The 18214-nt window shown below is 44.1% G+C and overlaps 1 protein-coding gene across 3 annotated transcripts in view; it reads left to right on the top strand.

Annotated features, from left to right (window-relative positions):
* SLC35F3 (solute carrier family 35 member F3) overlaps positions 1-18214 on the top strand; it is a 218042-nt gene that overhangs the window by 186201 nt on the left and 13627 nt on the right. For all 3 annotated transcript variants that reach the window (XM_067535829.1, XM_067535831.1, XM_067535830.1), the window contains one exon: positions 13469-13688. In XM_067535829.1, the coding sequence (XP_067391930.1) occupies positions 13469-13688 (220 nt within the window). The remainder of the gene's footprint in view (positions 1-13468; positions 13689-18214) is intronic.

Here is an 18214-nt window from a genome sequence, read left to right as displayed (position 1 = left end):
CTCCTTGTCAGGATTTTGTGAAGGCCAAGACTAAGAAGGGGTTAAAAAAGAACTAGATAAATTCCTGGAGGATAGGTCCATCAATGGCTATTAACCAGGGTAGTCAGGGATGGCTGTTTGCCAGAGGCAGAGAACGGCCAATGGGATGGATCACTGTTTGATTGCCTGTTCTGTTCATTCTCACTAAAGCACCAGGCATTGGCCACTGTCAGAAGATAGGATACCAGGCTAGACAGACCATTGGTCTGACTCAGTATGGCTGCTCTTATGTTCTTAATAATGGAACCCAACAAACAAGAATGTACAAGAAACCCCTGAATCACCACACCCACCTTCATAGATCCAGTAACAACCCCAAACACACCAAGAAATCTGTTATCTATAGCCAGGAACTCAGATACCAGATATTCTCTGAGGAGAAAGTCCAGGATACACACCTTAACACACTTAAAACTTCTTTCACCAAACAAGGACACTCCACCAGAGAAGTAGAGATCATCATGGAACAGGCTACCCAAATACCCAGAGAGAACCTGCTTCAATACAGAAATAAAATCCCCTCTGACTGCACACCTCTAGCTGTCACCTACCACCCCACACTGGAACCCATACAGGGTATCATCAATCCTTACTCGAGGGGGACCCTATCCTGAAATAAACCTTTCCTGAACCCCTACTTCTGGCCTTCAAACAACCCCCCAATCTCCCACAGACTAAGCCATACCAACTCGAGTGGCACCAGACCCTTCCAGAACAACAGATACAAAACCTACAGACACCTTTCAAGATCCATGGATCCTATAGGTGCTTATCACAACATGCGATGTACCTCATCCAGTGCACTAAGTGCCCCAGTAACAGTTATGTGGGTGAAACCAGACTAGCACTATGCTCTCAAATGAACTCACACAGGAAAACGATAAAAGACAAAAAACACCCTGTTCACCTCTGGGTGAACACTTTTCACAAAGCGATCATGCTGTATGTGGCCTATCAGTCCCCATCCTCCAAGGAAACCTGCACAACACTTTCAAAAGATGAGCCTGGGAGCTTAAATTCATTACTCTGCTAGACAGCAAAAATCATGAACTAAACAGAGAAACTGGATTTATGGCTTATTACAACTACCTGTAACCCACAAGCCTCCCCCTTTGTCCTTTGACTGGAGAGGTGTTACCAGACCACGCTATTTTGAATGGTCCCTTAAAATATGTGCTAAATACTTACGCTAATCAATCTGTTCTACCTTGCAATTTGCTGTGTTGTAGTGGGAGGTCCTTTCCCAGATCTGAAGAAGAGCTCTGTGTGGCTTGAAAGTTTGTCTCTCTCACCAACAGAAGTTGGACCCATAGAAGATATTACCTCACCCACCTTGTGTCTCTCTAAAGGAATTAGTTATAAGTTAACATAAAAAAACCCTCCATTGTTTCAGCCAGTGGCAAGACCCCAGAGGATGGAGCCCAAAAGCATGCATTCCTGCTGTTTCTCAAGCAGCTGCTCTCATAATCCTTTCCTGGGCACCTGTTCAAGGAAGCGGAGCTGGAGCCAGGGCTGTCCCTAGGGGGATGTGGGACCTGGGGCAAATGACACTGTGGGGCCCCCCTTAACACAGTGTGGGCTCTTCTCTCTCTCCTCCCTCCCCACCTGTCAGTGGTGGCAGCGCCCTGTGGGGGGAGGGGTCTGCAGGCCCATTTCCCTCTCCCCTGCCCCTCCCCCTCCAGTTGGTGGCAATGACAGTGGGTGGGCTCCTCCGCAGAGGGCCCAGCCAGTGCACGGGGGCCCCCAAAATGTGGGACCCGGGGCAGTTGCTCCTATTTGCCGTACCCTAGAAACAGCTCTGGCTGGAGTTAAGCCCTAGTTCACTGTGCGCTGTGTAGTGCCATGTAATCTGTGATAGGGCATTTTTCAGGAACAGTCTCAATGAAGTTGGATGCAACATCCACACAGCTTTTCCATCTTGTTTAGTTTGCAAACCCAGAGCTTTGGGATTAAGACTCGCTCTGTGACCAGAATTGGGTGAATGATTGGGAAAAAAAAATTCCATGTATATTCTTGTACATTTTAAGTATATTTTAAGTGAATTCATTCACTCGATCCAGATAAGATTGAGGCGACGTCAGTTCATATGCGATTTTGTGCTCCCTTATTATGATGTTCACAAATTATCTACCAAATGAGCTCACTGGCAGAAATGTTCACTGAAACAGGGAGCTGTATGGAAATATCACAAGCTACATTCACCCTGAAATCTCTGGGGAATGTGGGGAACACAGGAGCAAGCCCAGAGTCTGATGGCACTACTTTGATAACTGTATTGTCTTTCTTTCATTGCTTCATCGTTCTTGCCATTTCTCCATTTTTTTGGAGTCTTTAATTTCTTACCTCTATTTTCCCCCTTGTTGGAATCCCCTCCTTCCCTTTTTCTGCGGGGTGCAGCTTTAGCTGTGCCCTCCATTTGTTGTCATTACCAGTGAACTAGAATCCAGCTGAGTCTGTTTATTCCCCTGGCAACCCAAAACACAAACAAACAGATGCAGGTTTCTTTTATACACTAAACCAGTGTTTCTCAACCTGGGGGTTTAGAGGGGTCGCAAGTGCAGAGCTGGTATTGGGGGTGGCAAGAAAGGCAATTGCCTGGAGCCACAGGGGCGCCATGAAACTAAGTTACATGCCTCAGCCCCATGGGGGTGGGACTCAGGCTTCAGGGGTACAGTCGTTTGGAAAGGTTAAGAACCACTGCACTAAACCTTGCTCTCCGTCCTTTAATGGATTTAAAAGTGTTTAGGGAGGCCAGCCTGCCTACAGTTACTGAGGCTTGCACGCCCCTATTTAAATGCAGTCAAAATAGCAACCAATTCTAAGTATATCAATAATCAGCTCTCTGAGCTTTAGTCAGTGCCTTTTTTGGTACGTGAAAGGCTGCCATGGCATGTCCTGGTTTTAAATGGTTTGATCCACTAGTGCAAGTTTCCCTAGAACAGTGGTTCCTACAGCATCTCTCACTAAAGGGTTTAAGTGCATCCTGCTCATCACTGTGATAGAACAGCAGCTACATTGCTGTCACTCAGTGACTTTAGGGGTATGTCTACACAGCCAAAGCTGTGCACAGACTGGCCTACCTGATCTAGTACTGTGCAGCAGCCGGTAGCCTAGTCAAGCTGGCTTGAATCCAGCTAGCGCAGGTAACAGCAATGAAAACAGTGAAGCTTCAGTGAGGGCTAAAGAGTTAAGTAAGCATCCAAGGGCCATGCTTGGCTTGCACTACTCTCACTGAAGGTACGTGGCGCTGTCTTCACTGATGATGTTTCCAGGGCTAGCTGGATTCGAGCTAGCTGGGGTTTAATGTGCGGGTGGCTGGGTGGTCAGGCTAAATGATCTGTTGGTCCCTTTTGGCCTTAAAAACTCTATGATTCTAGCTGTTCTCGCTATTGGGCTCAATTAGCACCTGTGAGCATGGATAGAATTGGGATGAAGGTACATCTCATTAGTAGCCACCTCATCAGACTCTCTCACCTACTTGTTGCACATTGTATGAAATTAGACTGTAAACTGTTCGGGGCAAGGATCACGTCTTGCTATGCACAGGATCTAGCACAGTAGAGCCTCAGTAAGGATTGAGGCTGCTAATTGCTATTGTAATTCATTCATTTATTTATCTTTGATTTTATTTTATTCTGATTTGGGGTTCTCGTTCTGCTGACACTATCAATGTCTCAATGGCAGCGTGGCGACTGGTTAATCATCACTTTGCCCCTGAGAATCCTGCAAAAGAACCCTATGGGCGAACACTTATGGCTGTATGGGTCCCTTTGCAGGTCTGGGCCTTTTATAGAATGGCAGCCTTATACATCCTGTGAGATCTTGCAAGCATCCTAAAATGTATAAAGTCCTCATTATGCTGCCTCTGCCTATCATCTTGGATGTTTTCAAGCCTGGATATAAATATCACTGAAACGGGCAGAACTTTCACAATTAACTGAAGGAGAAGGTAATATTGACAAGATAATGTATTACAGGCAAATTGCCAGGCAACTGATCAATTAGTTAATGTTTTTACACCACTTTGAAATGCAGAGCACTATATAAGCACTAAGCGTTGTTATATAAAAATTTCCTAATAAATATAGACAGCAATTAAAATTTTAGGAAAGAGCTGAAAATATAATGAGCTCATTTATGGTATGAAAAAGTGGCTGGAATACCATGAGAGAAAAAGTTGTTCTTAAACTCAACAGAAAATATATGGGAAAGGATGGGACCCTCCCCCATAGTACCCTAATCAGACGCTATTAGACACTGAAAATGAAGACTAGAGCCCTGAAAGATGTAAGGTAGGGGGGCAGAGAGGACTGTATACTATACCACTTTTGTACTCTCCTGTTCCTGTAGGCTGCCAGGGATTGGTTCAGACACCAGCACATTACAGTAACTTTAGGGTTGGAGCCATTACTAGTCAGCCTGTTTACTTAGAGTGACCACCCATCCCAAATGGGGCAGGACAATCCCGCAATGCAAAGTTCAAGTCCTGATCCTGGGCTGAATGACTCTGGGACAGCATTTGTGCCAGATTCTCTGTGGTTTTGCGTTGTGCCTGCCCAAGACTCAGGGGTGGCGCCACCCTCTTCCTAATGGGGGTGGCTGAGGTGGGCCTTAGCCCCACCTCGCGATACGGCCCTCATCTAGTCAGGCCAGAAGCCAGAGCCGGGCTGTGGTAAGAGCTGCCCAGGGAACCTGGGGAGCCCTGGAGTCCCAGACCTTTCACTTGCCATGGGCAGCACATCCTGGGGGAGGGAGATGGGTCTGGGGCTGCTCTTGGGCACCGCAGCTCCCCCACCCAGGGTAGGTGGAAGGTCTGGGGCTCCCCACAGTGGCCCAGACTTCCTGGACAGCTGTTGCCTGGCCCGGCTCTGGCTTCTGGCCTGGCCAGGGGTGAAGGCTTGGGAAAGAAGAGGAAGAACAGAGGGTGGAGCCTCAGGAGGAAGAAGAGGAGCACGGGACAGGGCTCCTACATGTGTCCCACTTTTGCCTTTTGAAAAGGTGATCACCCTACTCCGAACTGGCCATTGTGGCAGGTGGGGGAATCACCAGAGAGCAGTAGTACTGTGGGCTTGCCCCCAACATGCCAAATAGGCCCAGGGAGACCAGGAGTCAGCAGCTTAAATCCAACTCTACCCAAGAGAGGGATTTCCCCTTGATGAGAAACTCCCCCACTGCTCAATTAGGGCAGCTAGATGGCTCCTTTATGATATCAGGGTCATGCAAAGAGGCCGCATTGTGGGTTAGGATCTGGCCCGAATGGTTGGGCTCACCATTGCCTTGCACTTTGTGTAATCATTCACATCAGAGCAAAATGAGTGCGGAGCAGTGTAAAAAAGTGCAGAATGGGGATCCAGATGCATTTCAAAACTGCTCAGCATTCATTTTACATAGGGTGCAAATGACAACAGGGTGTAAGAATGAGGCCCATAATGTTACAACTTTGCTAAAGAATAATAATGATCAGTGTGTAATATGTAGACGATAAAAGGAGCAAATAAAAGCCTGTGATGGAGCTACAGAAGAGATCACTGTTTTTGCCATTGACTAAACTGTTTACGACTTTAATATTTTAGGCAGTCATTCTTGTTTTCTTCATAATCTATCTTATGTATACCGTGATTAACACAGCAAATGGCAAATTAATTGATGCATGACAATAAAGCAACTAGCTCATCAAAAATATTTCCAAACACTGGGAGCTCCGCATTCCCAAATGAGCTAAATCAGAAATGGTTACTGCCTAAATTGCATGCTAAGTAAGTAAAAGATAATCATATTAAAAGCAGGTGTGGCAACTAAATAAAACTTCTAAATGAAATACTACATTGAAATTATTGCTTCTAAGTTTCTTTCCCATCAATCTCACAAATAAAGATTTTAGCAGCATGCATCTTCCATTGCCTTTTCTATCTTTAATTATTGCCACATAACTGATCTGATTCTCCACTGCTTTGCATTATGTGTAGTCATTTACACCTGTGCAATATATGCATCAAACCTTCCAAATGAGAATGGATGTATTTACACACTTTGCACAGATGTCGATGATTGCACTGGATGAAAAGCAGAGAAGAATGAGACCCAATATTTATATAGCTGGGTAGGCCAGAATAAGCATGTGTAGAGTTGCACCAGTTCTGACCTGGGTGGTTTGGCCTATTGGTGCTACAAGCCAATAGAAAAGATGAGTGAAGATCACCCATTGGAGTTGACAGTACATATTTGGAAAAAACAAAAGTGAAATATGAAGAAACATGGGAGGAATATGTATCAAAAGTGAATAATTTGGGCAAAACAAAATCACTTTCCAAGCCTTTTACTTCCAGTACTGTTGATCCTTTATTGATGCAACTTGCATATCACCAGAATGTACTTTCTGAAATCATCTAATCAGAAGCAAGTTTCACAGTTGTTCAGCTGTTGCTCATGACGGGTGATGTTTTCCTGTGAAGACTGCACTTCATATTTTGCATATTTGACCTAGTAATATACTGGTCAAAATGGTATAGGACTACATCACTTGTAACTTCATTGACTTCAATGAAATTACTTCTGATTTTCACCAGTGTAAGAGAAGACTCTTGCCTTGTGTACCATTTTCCTGTATGGATGGAAATTCAAACCTGTTCAAATGTGTAGGATCTAAAACTCTCTAATGACTATAGTCCATCGACTATATAAGCCCTAAAGGTAGGATTTTCAGAAGTGCTCAGCATTGACCTAGCTCTTCACTTAATTTTGAGTTTGACTATTGACTTCCATAGGAGTTTTTTGAAAATCTCATTTTAATATTAGTGTTAACTTAGCTCAGGTGACAGAGACATTTGCATTGGAATCATAGAAGATTAGGTTTGGAAGGGACCTCAGGAGGTCATCTAGTCCAACCCTCCCCCTCGCTCAAAGCAGGGCCAACCCCAACTAAATCATCCTAGCCAGGGATTTGTCAAGCTAGGCCTTAAAAACCTATAAGAATGGATATTCCACCACCTCCCTAGGTAACCCATTCTAATGCTTCACCACCCTCCTAGTGAAACGTTTTTCCTAATATCCAACCTAGATTTCCCCCACTGCAACTTGAGACCATTGCTCCTAGTTCTGTCATCTGCTACCACTGAGAACAGCCTAGCTCCATCCTCCTTGGAACCCCCTTTCAGGTAGTTGAAGACTGCTATCAAATCCCCCCTCATTCTTCTTTGCAGACTAAACAAGCCTAGTTCCCTCAGTCTCTCCTCATAAGTCATGTGCTCCAGCCCTCTAATCATTTTTGTTGCCTTCCACCGGACTCTCTCCAATTTGTCCACCTCCTTTCTGTAGTGGGGGCCTCAAAACTTGATGTAATACTCCAAATGTGACCTCACCAGTGCCGAATAATCACTTCCCTCAATCTGCTGGCAATGTCCCTACTAATGCAGCCCAATATGCCATTAGCCTTCTCAGCAACATGAGCACACTGACTCATATCCAGCTTCTTGTCCACTGTAACCTCCAGGTCCTTTTCTGCAGAACTGTTGCCTAGCCAGTCGGTCCCCAGTCGGTAGCAGTGCACGGGATTCTTCCGTCCTAAGTGCAAGACTCTGCATTTATCCTTGTTGAACCTCATCAGATTTTTTTTGGCCCAATCCTCCAATTTGTCTAGGTCACTCTGTATCTTATCCCTACCGTCCAGCGTATCTACCACTCCCCCCATTTTAGTGTCATCTGCAAACTTACTGAGGATACAATCTACCCCATCCTCCAGATTAATGAAGATGTTAAACAAAACAAGCCTCAGCGCCAACCCCTGGGACACTCTGTTACCGGCTGTCAACTAGACATTGAGCCATTGATTCCGCTGATCTAGCCAGCTTTTTATCCATCTTATAGTCCATTCATCCAACCCATGCTTCTTTAACTTGCTGATAAGAATTCTGTGGAATACTGTGGGATGCCGCAGTAAGTAGAAGTTAGGAAGTTGTAGGTTATGGAGGAGGGATTGAGTTTGATCACTTTTTCAAATGAAGATTAATGTAGTTTGCAAGCTTTGAGAGGATCAGGGGGTGTCTGTGGCTAAACTAGTCAGATTTAGAAATTAGAAGAGCACTACAAGATTATACTTGTTGAGTGCATGGAGGTTAGATTCATCAATGGCTATTAGCCTGGATGGTCAGGGACGTAACCCCGTGCGCTGAGTGTCCCTATACCTCTTGACTGCCAGAAATTGGGACTGGATGATGGGATGGATCACTCAGTATTGCCCTGTTCTGTTCATTCCCTCGGAAGCATCTGGCACCAGCCACTGTTGGAAGACAGGGTACTAGGCTAAGTGGACTATTGGTCTGATCCTGTATAGCCATTCTTATCAAGGATTGCTGTAGGCTTTTCTTGCAGTTGCTTTGTGTTGAATGTTGTGTGGATACAATGGCCACCTACTGCAGGTGTGTTGTGTTCTTCTATAAACAATTGTTTTAAAAAGTAAACCCAGTAGAAAGCAAAGTAAGGAGCCGACCCAGGGACTGCCATTCCCCAACCTGAAGTGGGATTCAGGAGTCTTGGGGACTGCTAGAGAGGACCCCCTCCCTGCAACCACTCATCTCCATAGAGCTTGTCAGCACAGAACCCAGTTACTCATGCTGTGTGCTGGCACCACACTGTCTGAAACTGTAGTTGCAGTGTAACTCGTGCCAACAAAGCAGGGGCTATTCCTATTTACAGCACTTCTATTTTAGTTCTTTTTAAAAGCTGCCCATCCAGTGTCCTAGGTGCATGTGCCCATATTAAGACATGGCAATTATTTAGAACCAAATTCATAAAACATGAAGGTTAAAATATTCAATGTGCAAAATATATTTGTGTGGCCAAAATAAAAATGAAGCACAGCAAAACTGATATTTAAGAAGCAGCTGCCCCCAAAGTGTTCTTATTTATCTGGAAGAGCATGTGGCCTGCTGGTAAGACTGCTGGGGTTTTGATTTTCCACTGCTTCACATCTTGTGTAGTCCTTTCTACATTTGCAAAGTGCAGAGATGGTACAAAAGGCTACCAAGTCAGAATAGTTTATTTTACACTCCTTTTGCACAGGTTGAAATGATTATACAAAGTGCAAGGCAATGAAGAATCTCTCAGGATCCTTTAGTGTAGGAGATCACATATTCTGATCCCAGCTGAACCACCGACTCACTGTGGACAAATTTCTTGACCTCTTTGTACCTCAGTGAAACCCAGCTAAAAAATTGGAAGGACACAAACCAAAAACTTAGTTGCTTTGCACAGAAGAAAATGGCTCCAAAATGTCAGAGAGCAGCTCTTCCTAAAGCTATAACATTACATCATTTCTGAAGAGCCCATTTGTGTGTGAGAGAGATGGTCGTAGCTGGCAGAAGCTCTAGATTACGATTTTTTCCGATGTGGTAGCACCTGACCATCCCAGGACTGGGTCCCCATTGTGCTGTAGAAAATGAAACCCCAACACAGGCAGGTGGTGGGGAAAGGAGTACAGCACACCAGGGCAAGCAGAGCAATTTCCTTCTTTTTCAACGTAGCAGTTCAGATAATTGTTTTATTTGTATTACCAAAAAAATTTTTTGTGCAGGGTGGGCACTCAAGGTTGAAGTGGGGAAGAGAAAGGTATTTTGAGATAAGAGAGGAAGGTAGATAGTAGAAGGAAAACAGAGAGGAGATTGCAATACAGCAAATGAGAGAGAAAAAAATGTAGGCCAAGATTCTCCAGGGCACAAAGTGACCCTAGCAGACAGGAGCACCCGACCCCCAACATCCAGGTTTCAGAGATGAATTGATATCACCAGGCCATGAAGACTCCTCCCACCACGTACTGCTACTTCCATGTGGAGGAGTGAAAGGGAGGCAGATAGCTTGGTGCTCTGGAGGGTCTCTCAGGATGCAGGACTGGCTAGAAGGCCCTGACTCTCAATCCTAGTTGACATGGGTTGTTTTGGGGTGAGAGCTCTGAGGGTCTGCTAAGGTCTGTAGTATGCCCTTTGAAAGCGCCTCTGTAAGTATTAATGCCCAGCTCCATGATGTTACATGTTGGATTATAGTCCAATTTCCTAATTTGACAAAGGCCATTCACACAGTAGCAGCATCTACGTGACATGATACATTATATATGGGATAGCTACGTACGTGTTTATATGGCATGCACAGATTTTTGGAGGGAATAATAGTTTCTTGTAGAATAATGAATTCTGGTTTTAGTCAGGCCATGCCTATACTGACGGCGGCAAATTCGCCACTGCCAGATCGATCTTTCTGCATCGATTGAGCTGTCAGTGTGGACCCGCTCAATTGATCAGGAAGTCGACGCTGGTAAGCCACCCCCTCAAGTAGCATAGCACTGCGTCGACGGGAGCGCTGTTCCTGTCAGCACAGCGCAGTGTAGACAGCACACAGAAGGGAAGCACAGCAGTCAACGGGAGTTACGCAAGATACACTGCGTAGTTTGCGTAACTCCAGTTGACTGCCGCCAAATCTCCAGGTAAGTGTAGACCAGGGTTCTGTCTGATTTGACTGAATTCCTCCACTCCTTCCCTAATCTTACTCCGAGTCATTGAATTTAAACAATGGCTGAGGTTTTGCAGTCTGCAGAGAGTTAGATTTTTTTGTTTTAAAGCCAACCTGTAACATGCAGGGCCCAATCTTGCAGCTCTGACTCAGGTTAGCAGTCAAAGCCTTGTCAACATTTTGGGAGTTAGGAGTGTGGGACTGGGGCCTCAGATGCATTTTGACAAACCGCAGTCCCCGAATTTGATTTTTACACATATCTGGGCATTCATTTAAAATCCCTTGTACCTGCTCCAGCCCAGCATTAGGCACTGAGTTGGGGGCATTTCCTAGTCTTTTAAAAGGGGACTTAGTGTTTGTGAAAGCCGCTGCCCTGTAGAGTGAGTCTGCAATGAATCCACACCACAATTTCAGTCTAGGCAGCAACCAGCAGCTATGTAAACTTCCCTTTACTGCCTCAGTATGCCTCTAACTTCCCCACTCAGGTCAGCTCTAGGAGAGACAGTGTTTCCTCACATGAATTTCAATGTAGGAGTTTTAGAGTATGGAGATGCAAGTACTGGGCTCATTAGGGACTGGGCTGATACCATTTCATATAAGACACAGGATACCCCTCTCCTGGTAATGCCATTCAGACACTACTGTCACAGGCTGCTCAGAACCAGTGACTCAGAGATAGAAAAATCCACACACTATGGCCAGTTTCCTGAGAACCAGGCTAAGGATGGGCAAATTCAGTGCAGCCTTAATATGAAAAAACAGTCAGAAAACAAGTGAATACTGAACTATAAAATACTAATAATAATAATGTTCCTTGCCTTTTTCAATGCCTGCAATTTCCCTGGGGCAAAGAAAGCTCAAGCAGGCACCAGTCCTGAGGGGACACCAGCAGGGGCTTCTCCTCTGGTCCCACTACAGGCTCGGTCTTGCCCCTCCCCTCAAAGAGCTAAACAAGCGAGGCGGAGGGTGTAATGGTTATTGTTGCTGTTTCTGGGCGTAATGTGGCAGCAGATTAGTCAGTTTATTTGCAACCAAGACCTCTCAGTGTGCCCAAAGCATTGCTGATTCTTACAGCTTGTACTTATGTCTACAAGGGAAACAGAATATAGCAACATAGCCTCAGATTTAACATGCCTTTAAGAAAGAGTCAGCAGTAAACTAGCCTTACCATTGCAGGATTACATGCAGCTCTAGGGATGGAGAAATCTCACAAGGTTCTGTTTGGACACTTCTCTTGGAGAGATCACACAAATACAGCCACACTTTCTGAGACTATGCATCAAAATGAACCACTAACCTGCCTCCCAAAAACTGTATCTGTAGATTCACATGATCTGGGACTTGTGTGACCAGTCACCACAAACACATCGATCTCAAAATTCAAAGTGCAGGCAAACCTATTTTTCCATCACCCTATGATAAATTAACTTGGTACAAAATTTTAAATCAAAAGATTTCATTTAATTGCTCCAATTTCTTGGGGGCTTTGCAGATTTGAAAACAAGCAAATATAGCACAGAGAACAACAACATTTTTTACTGCCATCTGAACATTTCATTAGGCTGCAAGCTATATTCTTCAGATTACAAACCCCTGCATTTCTATTTTGCATTATTGTATTTGCATGCAAACAGTTTGACTAGCACCTGCCATTTTGGTTTTACAGTACTCATAAAACCAGTGACTAGATTTTAGCTTACAATATTTATACCCAAAAAGATGTCCTACAGCTGTGTTCTTGACCCCTCTGACTTTATCACCATCTCAGCTCTCAGTTTGACATTAAACATCACATTTGTATTGATGACACCTAATTTTTTCTCATCCATCCTTTGTCCCTGCCAACATCTCTACTCTCTGTGCACTCTGTCATATTATTAGTGCTTGGCTCCACTCAAATTTTCTTGACCCTATTGTCTCCAAGTCTGTGTTCCTTCTCAGACTAGATGCACTAAAGCTCCTGAATTTCTTTCACTTACCTCCTTGACTCTGATTTCTCCTTCTCAGATGTACCAGAAATGATTCATCAGTGTTTATTTTTCCCTCATAGCAACAGCATCTGCAGAGCCTGCTGTAGTTAGATTCACAATATTATTCATACTTGCCCTTATCTTCACTTTCTGTCTGCCCACTTCCCTAATCTAGGCACTCCCACACCTTGATTACCACAGCTCCCAGTGGACCCAGAACACTGCAACCACCTGTGTTCCATCAAGAACTCTCAAGCATAACCTCATTACCCTGATCCTTACTGATCTGCACTGACCCCATTGCCTCATCAGATCTGACCTCATCAACTCCCTTTTCTCCATTCATTGAAGTGATTATGGGCAAAGCTTAGTCCTCACTATGAGCCTCTAGACAATGGCAGTACCTATAGCTTCATTGCACTTGTTGGATGGAAAAGCCTTGTCCTGAACTCAGTTTCAATGAGTCCCCAGCCATTTCAAACCCTACCTCAATAGCCATCTCTTCTCTTTTTTGCTTACTAGGAAGGCTGCATGGTTCAGTGGCTAAGACAAGTTAGGAGACCTGGATTCTACTCCCAGCCTGGCTACTGATTTGTTGGATGACTTTGGGCCAGCTACAGAACCGCCTCTCAGTTTTCCCAGCTGTAAAATGAGAATAATGATACAAAGCACTTTGAAATATACAGATTAAAAGTGCTAAGTGTGAGCACCTTATTAATATTATTATTCACTTTGATCCCCTATTTCCACCTTTCTCTTGTGTGCTCATCATTTTGTTTTATAATCCCTTCTGTGTGTTCAATATTTTTGTGCAAATGATGGCTTTTGCAGCAGACTGAAACCTGTTACCCTTCATGGAGGAAAGACACAGTACCAAAAAACAGAATTGTAATTGGTACAACGCTTGCAGGACTTGTTTGCCACTCAGGTATAATGACATTGTCTTTCTTTCCTTGTTTTAGGGAGTGCTGCCGATTTTTTGGAGACAATGGCTTGACTATGAAGGTGTTTTTTACCAAGGCAGCACCCTTTGGTGTTCTTTGGACACTCACAAACTACCTGTATTTACATGCAATAAAGAAAATAAACACTACGGATGTCTCCGTGTTGTTCTGCTGCAACAAAGCTTTTGTGTTCTTGCTTTCATGGATTGTTCTCAGGGACAGGTTCATGGGAGTGAGGGTAAGTGTCTCCTTATCTCTCTGTCTCCCTCCCTCCTTCACTTTAACCCTTTTCCAGTTGGGTCATTTAGATCATCATCTGGCACTAATAAAGACAGATTTCTCTGATCTTTCAAAGATGAGATGAGTCAGCATAATCCCCTTACAGAGTTTGCAGTCCTTCGTCCCTGCAGTCTGTGCAGAAATGCACTTGTTACAAAACAAATCAGCACTGAGAATCATTGCTGTGTGGGTATCTCTCAACACTGCAGTCTCCTCTTCATAGAACTTGCTTTCTTTGCTCACTGTTCCTTCCACATGAGATAACTTATCCCAGTCTGTGACATGAAGGATAACTGATATCTGTGTTTTCATAAGCATTTATTATCCTTTTCCTGTTCTCTTTTGATTAGAAAGGACAGCCTATGGTACTTAGAAATTTTTTTTAATTGTGCATTTCTACAGGTGCTTTATGCATCTTCTTGTGTATTTTTGTTCATATTCTGTGACTTCATTGGTGCATTTCATATCTGCATGTGACACAAGCCTGTGGGATTGGAATATTAAGTTCTGTCGTACCTGGTTGTGGACAGTAGCTGATATAAACAGGGATGTGGATAAATCAGCTTTTTTTTAAGTATCTGTTTTTTAAAAGGTTTGTTTGTGTGTGTAGGTGCAGGGGGAGGGCCAAAAATGCCCCTGTAGTGTACTCAGCAATCCATTCCATGATTGCATAGTTTGAGCTAGGCTTCAGGGAGATGTTGTGTAGTAATGCTATGTCACACAGGCTGTGTAAGTCACTCTGGCAGGTGAAGAGCTAGCAGGGTCCGATTTAGGGGAGGTGACCCAGGCGACTGCCTGAGGTGCTAGGCTTTGGGGACTCTGGGCTCACGGTGCTGTTTTTGTTGTTAGCAACAAAAAGGAAAATAGAATGTTTGAAGTAGAACGTTTCAGGTATTCTGTATGTGGATTCATTTTTCACTGACCTCCTAGAATGTTTTGGACCTCTGTAGAATCTTGTGGAACCTTCCAGACTTTTTGAGAAATACAGTTTTCTTATATATGGCATGAATAAATACAGATTTACAGATCCTAGTGTGCAACTATATCGTCTTATGTGACAGGGATAAATTATGCATGCAAATCATTCATCAAAGTCATGAAATGGGCTACAAATGCAATAAAAAATAAGATATTCAAAAGTTTAATAAGGGGGGGGCGAGGTGCCAAAGATGCTCTTCTCTTGGGGCACCATTTGGCCTAAGTCTGGCCCTGAGAGCTAGAGAGAACTACAGGGTCTTAGTCTGTGTCCAACAGGCTAGAAAGAGGAGAATTCTTAGGCAGATGATCTCTGAGTGCTGCATTGTGGAGGTTGGAACTTGCCAGCACAGCTCCAATAAAGCACAACTCCAATACATTCTGTTAGCTTTTCTGTTTAATATGTGTAGGCCCCTACGTGGCAGACAAGACTTTTCTGCAGCCTGCACAGCCTCTGCATAGGCCCTGCAGTCACACAGCACCTTCTGTTTGGTCCAAGAAGTGCCACCAACACAGCTTACCCCTTTCGTGGGTCAGATGGATGAGGGACATTGGTCTGAGAGACTGGTCCAGAGTTCCCCTTTGCAGTTGTTAGAATTAAGGCCTGTTTCCTTTAAACCCTTGGAAAACATTCCAGCCCTGAGACCCCAGAGGCAGATTCTCCTATTGACCTTTGACAGCAGAGGCAACAACACTAATCAGCAGTTGGCATTCATTCGCACTCCCCAAAAGTGACACAGTGTCAGATCCATGGCTCCTGTACTGGGGCTGAAAGCATTTACAGTGTGAAGACACCAGTAATTTACTCCTGCCCCATTATGCCAGCCGAAATGGAGATAAGTCATCTCTCTTTTCTCCTTAAACCTGGGCAATATTTGTAGTTTATTTTCAGGGGAGATTTTAACCCCTAGGATATGGAGAGATTAAATATTAACTTTAATAAATAAATTAAATAAAACTTTAACAAAATAATTTATTTCTCTGTGATTGAAAATCTTCAGCCACATTGTGATTATTGCAGCAGTGCCCTGAGGCTACAATAGGGAAAATTACAAAAGGTACCAGCAAATGAGTACCTTGCCCTTCCAGCTGTTATCTGCACCTTAAACTTTCTGACTGACTTGATACTGAACTTATTTTAATTGGGGGGGGTGGGGGTTGAGTAACCAGTAAGGAAGCCTCTATAGGAGAGCTGTGTGATTTTTAGGGGGTTGCCTGTAATGCTGGTTGTGTTGTATTTTGGATAAGAGTTGCTGTACCTTATTAAACAACTGATGTGTTTCACCCCATTATGTGGCTGCATCCCTATGGTGACTGATGCAAAGCTTGTAAGCATACATAGACACACAAGGGCAAGAGAGATGGAGTGTTGGTAGAGTGCTTTGTAATCCTTCCGGATGAAAGGCACTGTATAAATGGAAGATACTGGTAGTGATGGATTCATGTCAGAAGGTTCACATCTGGATTCCTAGGCTCAGATCTGGGATTTTGGCTTGATCCAGTACAGAGATAAGGGCAGAAGATTGGATTCAGCTCTGAACTTTCCCCTATTTCAGGGAGGAAAGGGGTTGAAGTGATGAATGGGCTGGATTTACAGTTTGGTCTGAACCTCTCTAATTATTCTTTATTAATTTTTAATATTGTCTTTAGAGAAGCCAGCTTGTCAGAAAACCAGTAGCAAATAAATGTTCTTAAAGTCCCAGTTCTCAAATCGTCCCTGATAAGGAAACAGTGCTTTAAAAACATATGTATGCCAAGGTATATCCACATGTCATTGATGGCATGTGGCTCCAGAGGGAGGAACAGCATGATAAGTAAGATTATATGTCATGGCGAAGTGCTGTGCCCCCTCCAAACTTCAGTCCTCCACAATCGTGCCTGGCACTAATCAAAGATTTAGTTCAAGTGGTGTCATTAGGAACTGTCTTCCATTCATGCTGAATGAGAGTGATGAGCTACATTCTCCTCCTCTAGCTATTAACTGGCCAGGTGCTAGAAGATGAAGGAGAACTGTCTGGGACATTTGAGTATTAACTTCTTGTCTGAGTATTGACAAATGCATTGCAGGTGCGGAATATATTTTGTTTCCCCTTGAAAATGGGGCAGAGAGGAGAGACTCTTCCTTGACTCCTTCCTATCTGTCATGGGAATTAGCTAGAGCTCCTCCCAGGGCAGGCTTGGGTATTTTGGTGGAGGAAACATGCTGCTATAGACTTTTGTTGCTTGTTTCTTTTCACAGTGTATTGAGTAGCAACAATGTTACAGTACTTCCCTTTGCAAATGGGGATTTGAATTTAGTCTCCTCCTCTTTCCTTGTCTGATGGCTGGCCTCCTCTTCTTCCTTCCATTCCTTCCCTTTTCTGTAAATTCCTGGGTCATGGTGGAGCTGATCTGTTCAGATTCACGGACAACCACAGCGTGCTGAGGTTTAATCTGGGGGGGAACTTCTCAAATGGTGGGCCCCTTTCTAAAATCAGGAGCTAAGTGTTCAGAGTGATGGTTAGTTATTATTTCTTATTTACCTCAAGGCCAGGGCCCCACTGTACTAGACACCCTACCAGCATATAACCCTCCCCAAAAGAGTTTATAATCTACTCTTGCTGGGCTGTACTGTATTTTTATGTAATTTCCTGATTCTGTAAGGCAGGTAGGCCTCAAGGAATAGTTAAAATCAACTACTGAGGGGTCAGTTCTCGACCATGTCCAAACTCAGACACCACAGTGGTGGCAGGGGCTGCAGGGAGCCGGTCTCAGTTGCCTAATTCTGTGCTGATCAGCCTCAGTGGAATTTAGAGCAGCTTGGGGCCTGCGCTAACTTATACTAGTGGAGAAGCAGTGTAGCAGAATTCTGCTCAAGCAGGCCCTCTGCTTCCCCCCCATGCCAGGGATGGAGGTGAAGCAGTTGGCAGAGGAATTGCCTTCACCAGCTGTATGCTGTGGAGAGTTCCCTTATGTGAATCCATTCATTTTGTGCTGCCTGGGCATTCAAGAGAAGTAACCAATTGCTAATTCTGCATGCGTTTTAATGTATAGCTAAGCATGCCATATCAGTGTGACTTGAATCTGGAAATGCACACCAAAAGTCAGTTGGTGCTGATTTCAGAAAGTGCCTCTGTCTCCTGGGAGGATCCTCCCACTGAAGTTAGTAGCAAATCTTGCTCATTCTTTCAGTTCATAAATGCACTTTTGGAATTCCAGTCCTGAGAATTTCTACTCTTGCTAGTGTAGAGTCAGCTGTGGCATTTTTGGTCACATTCCTTTAACAATATCTAAATCACTGCAAGTTTTGATCTCATTAGATCTCTCAAATTAAGGAGGGTCAGGCTGGATTAGTGATTGGATAACTTCAAGGATAAAAACAGATGCTACAAGTGCTGAGCCTTGGGCTGTCTCTCTTCTGAGTCAGTATGGAACCAACAAGAGTCCTGTAGCACCTTAAAGACTAACAAATTCCTTCGGGCATAAGCTTTCGTGGGCTGCAACCCACTTCGTCAGATTTCGTGGGTTGCA

This window comes from Emydura macquarii, unplaced genomic scaffold (genome assembly GCF_026122565.2).
Source record: "Emydura macquarii macquarii isolate MOO-44397 ecotype Brisbane River unplaced genomic scaffold, CSIRO-AGI_Emac_v2 contig_3517, whole genome shotgun sequence".
Taxonomy (NCBI): domain Eukaryota; kingdom Metazoa; phylum Chordata; order Testudines; family Chelidae; genus Emydura; species Emydura macquarii.
This window is presented reverse-complemented; position numbering and strand designations above follow the sequence as displayed.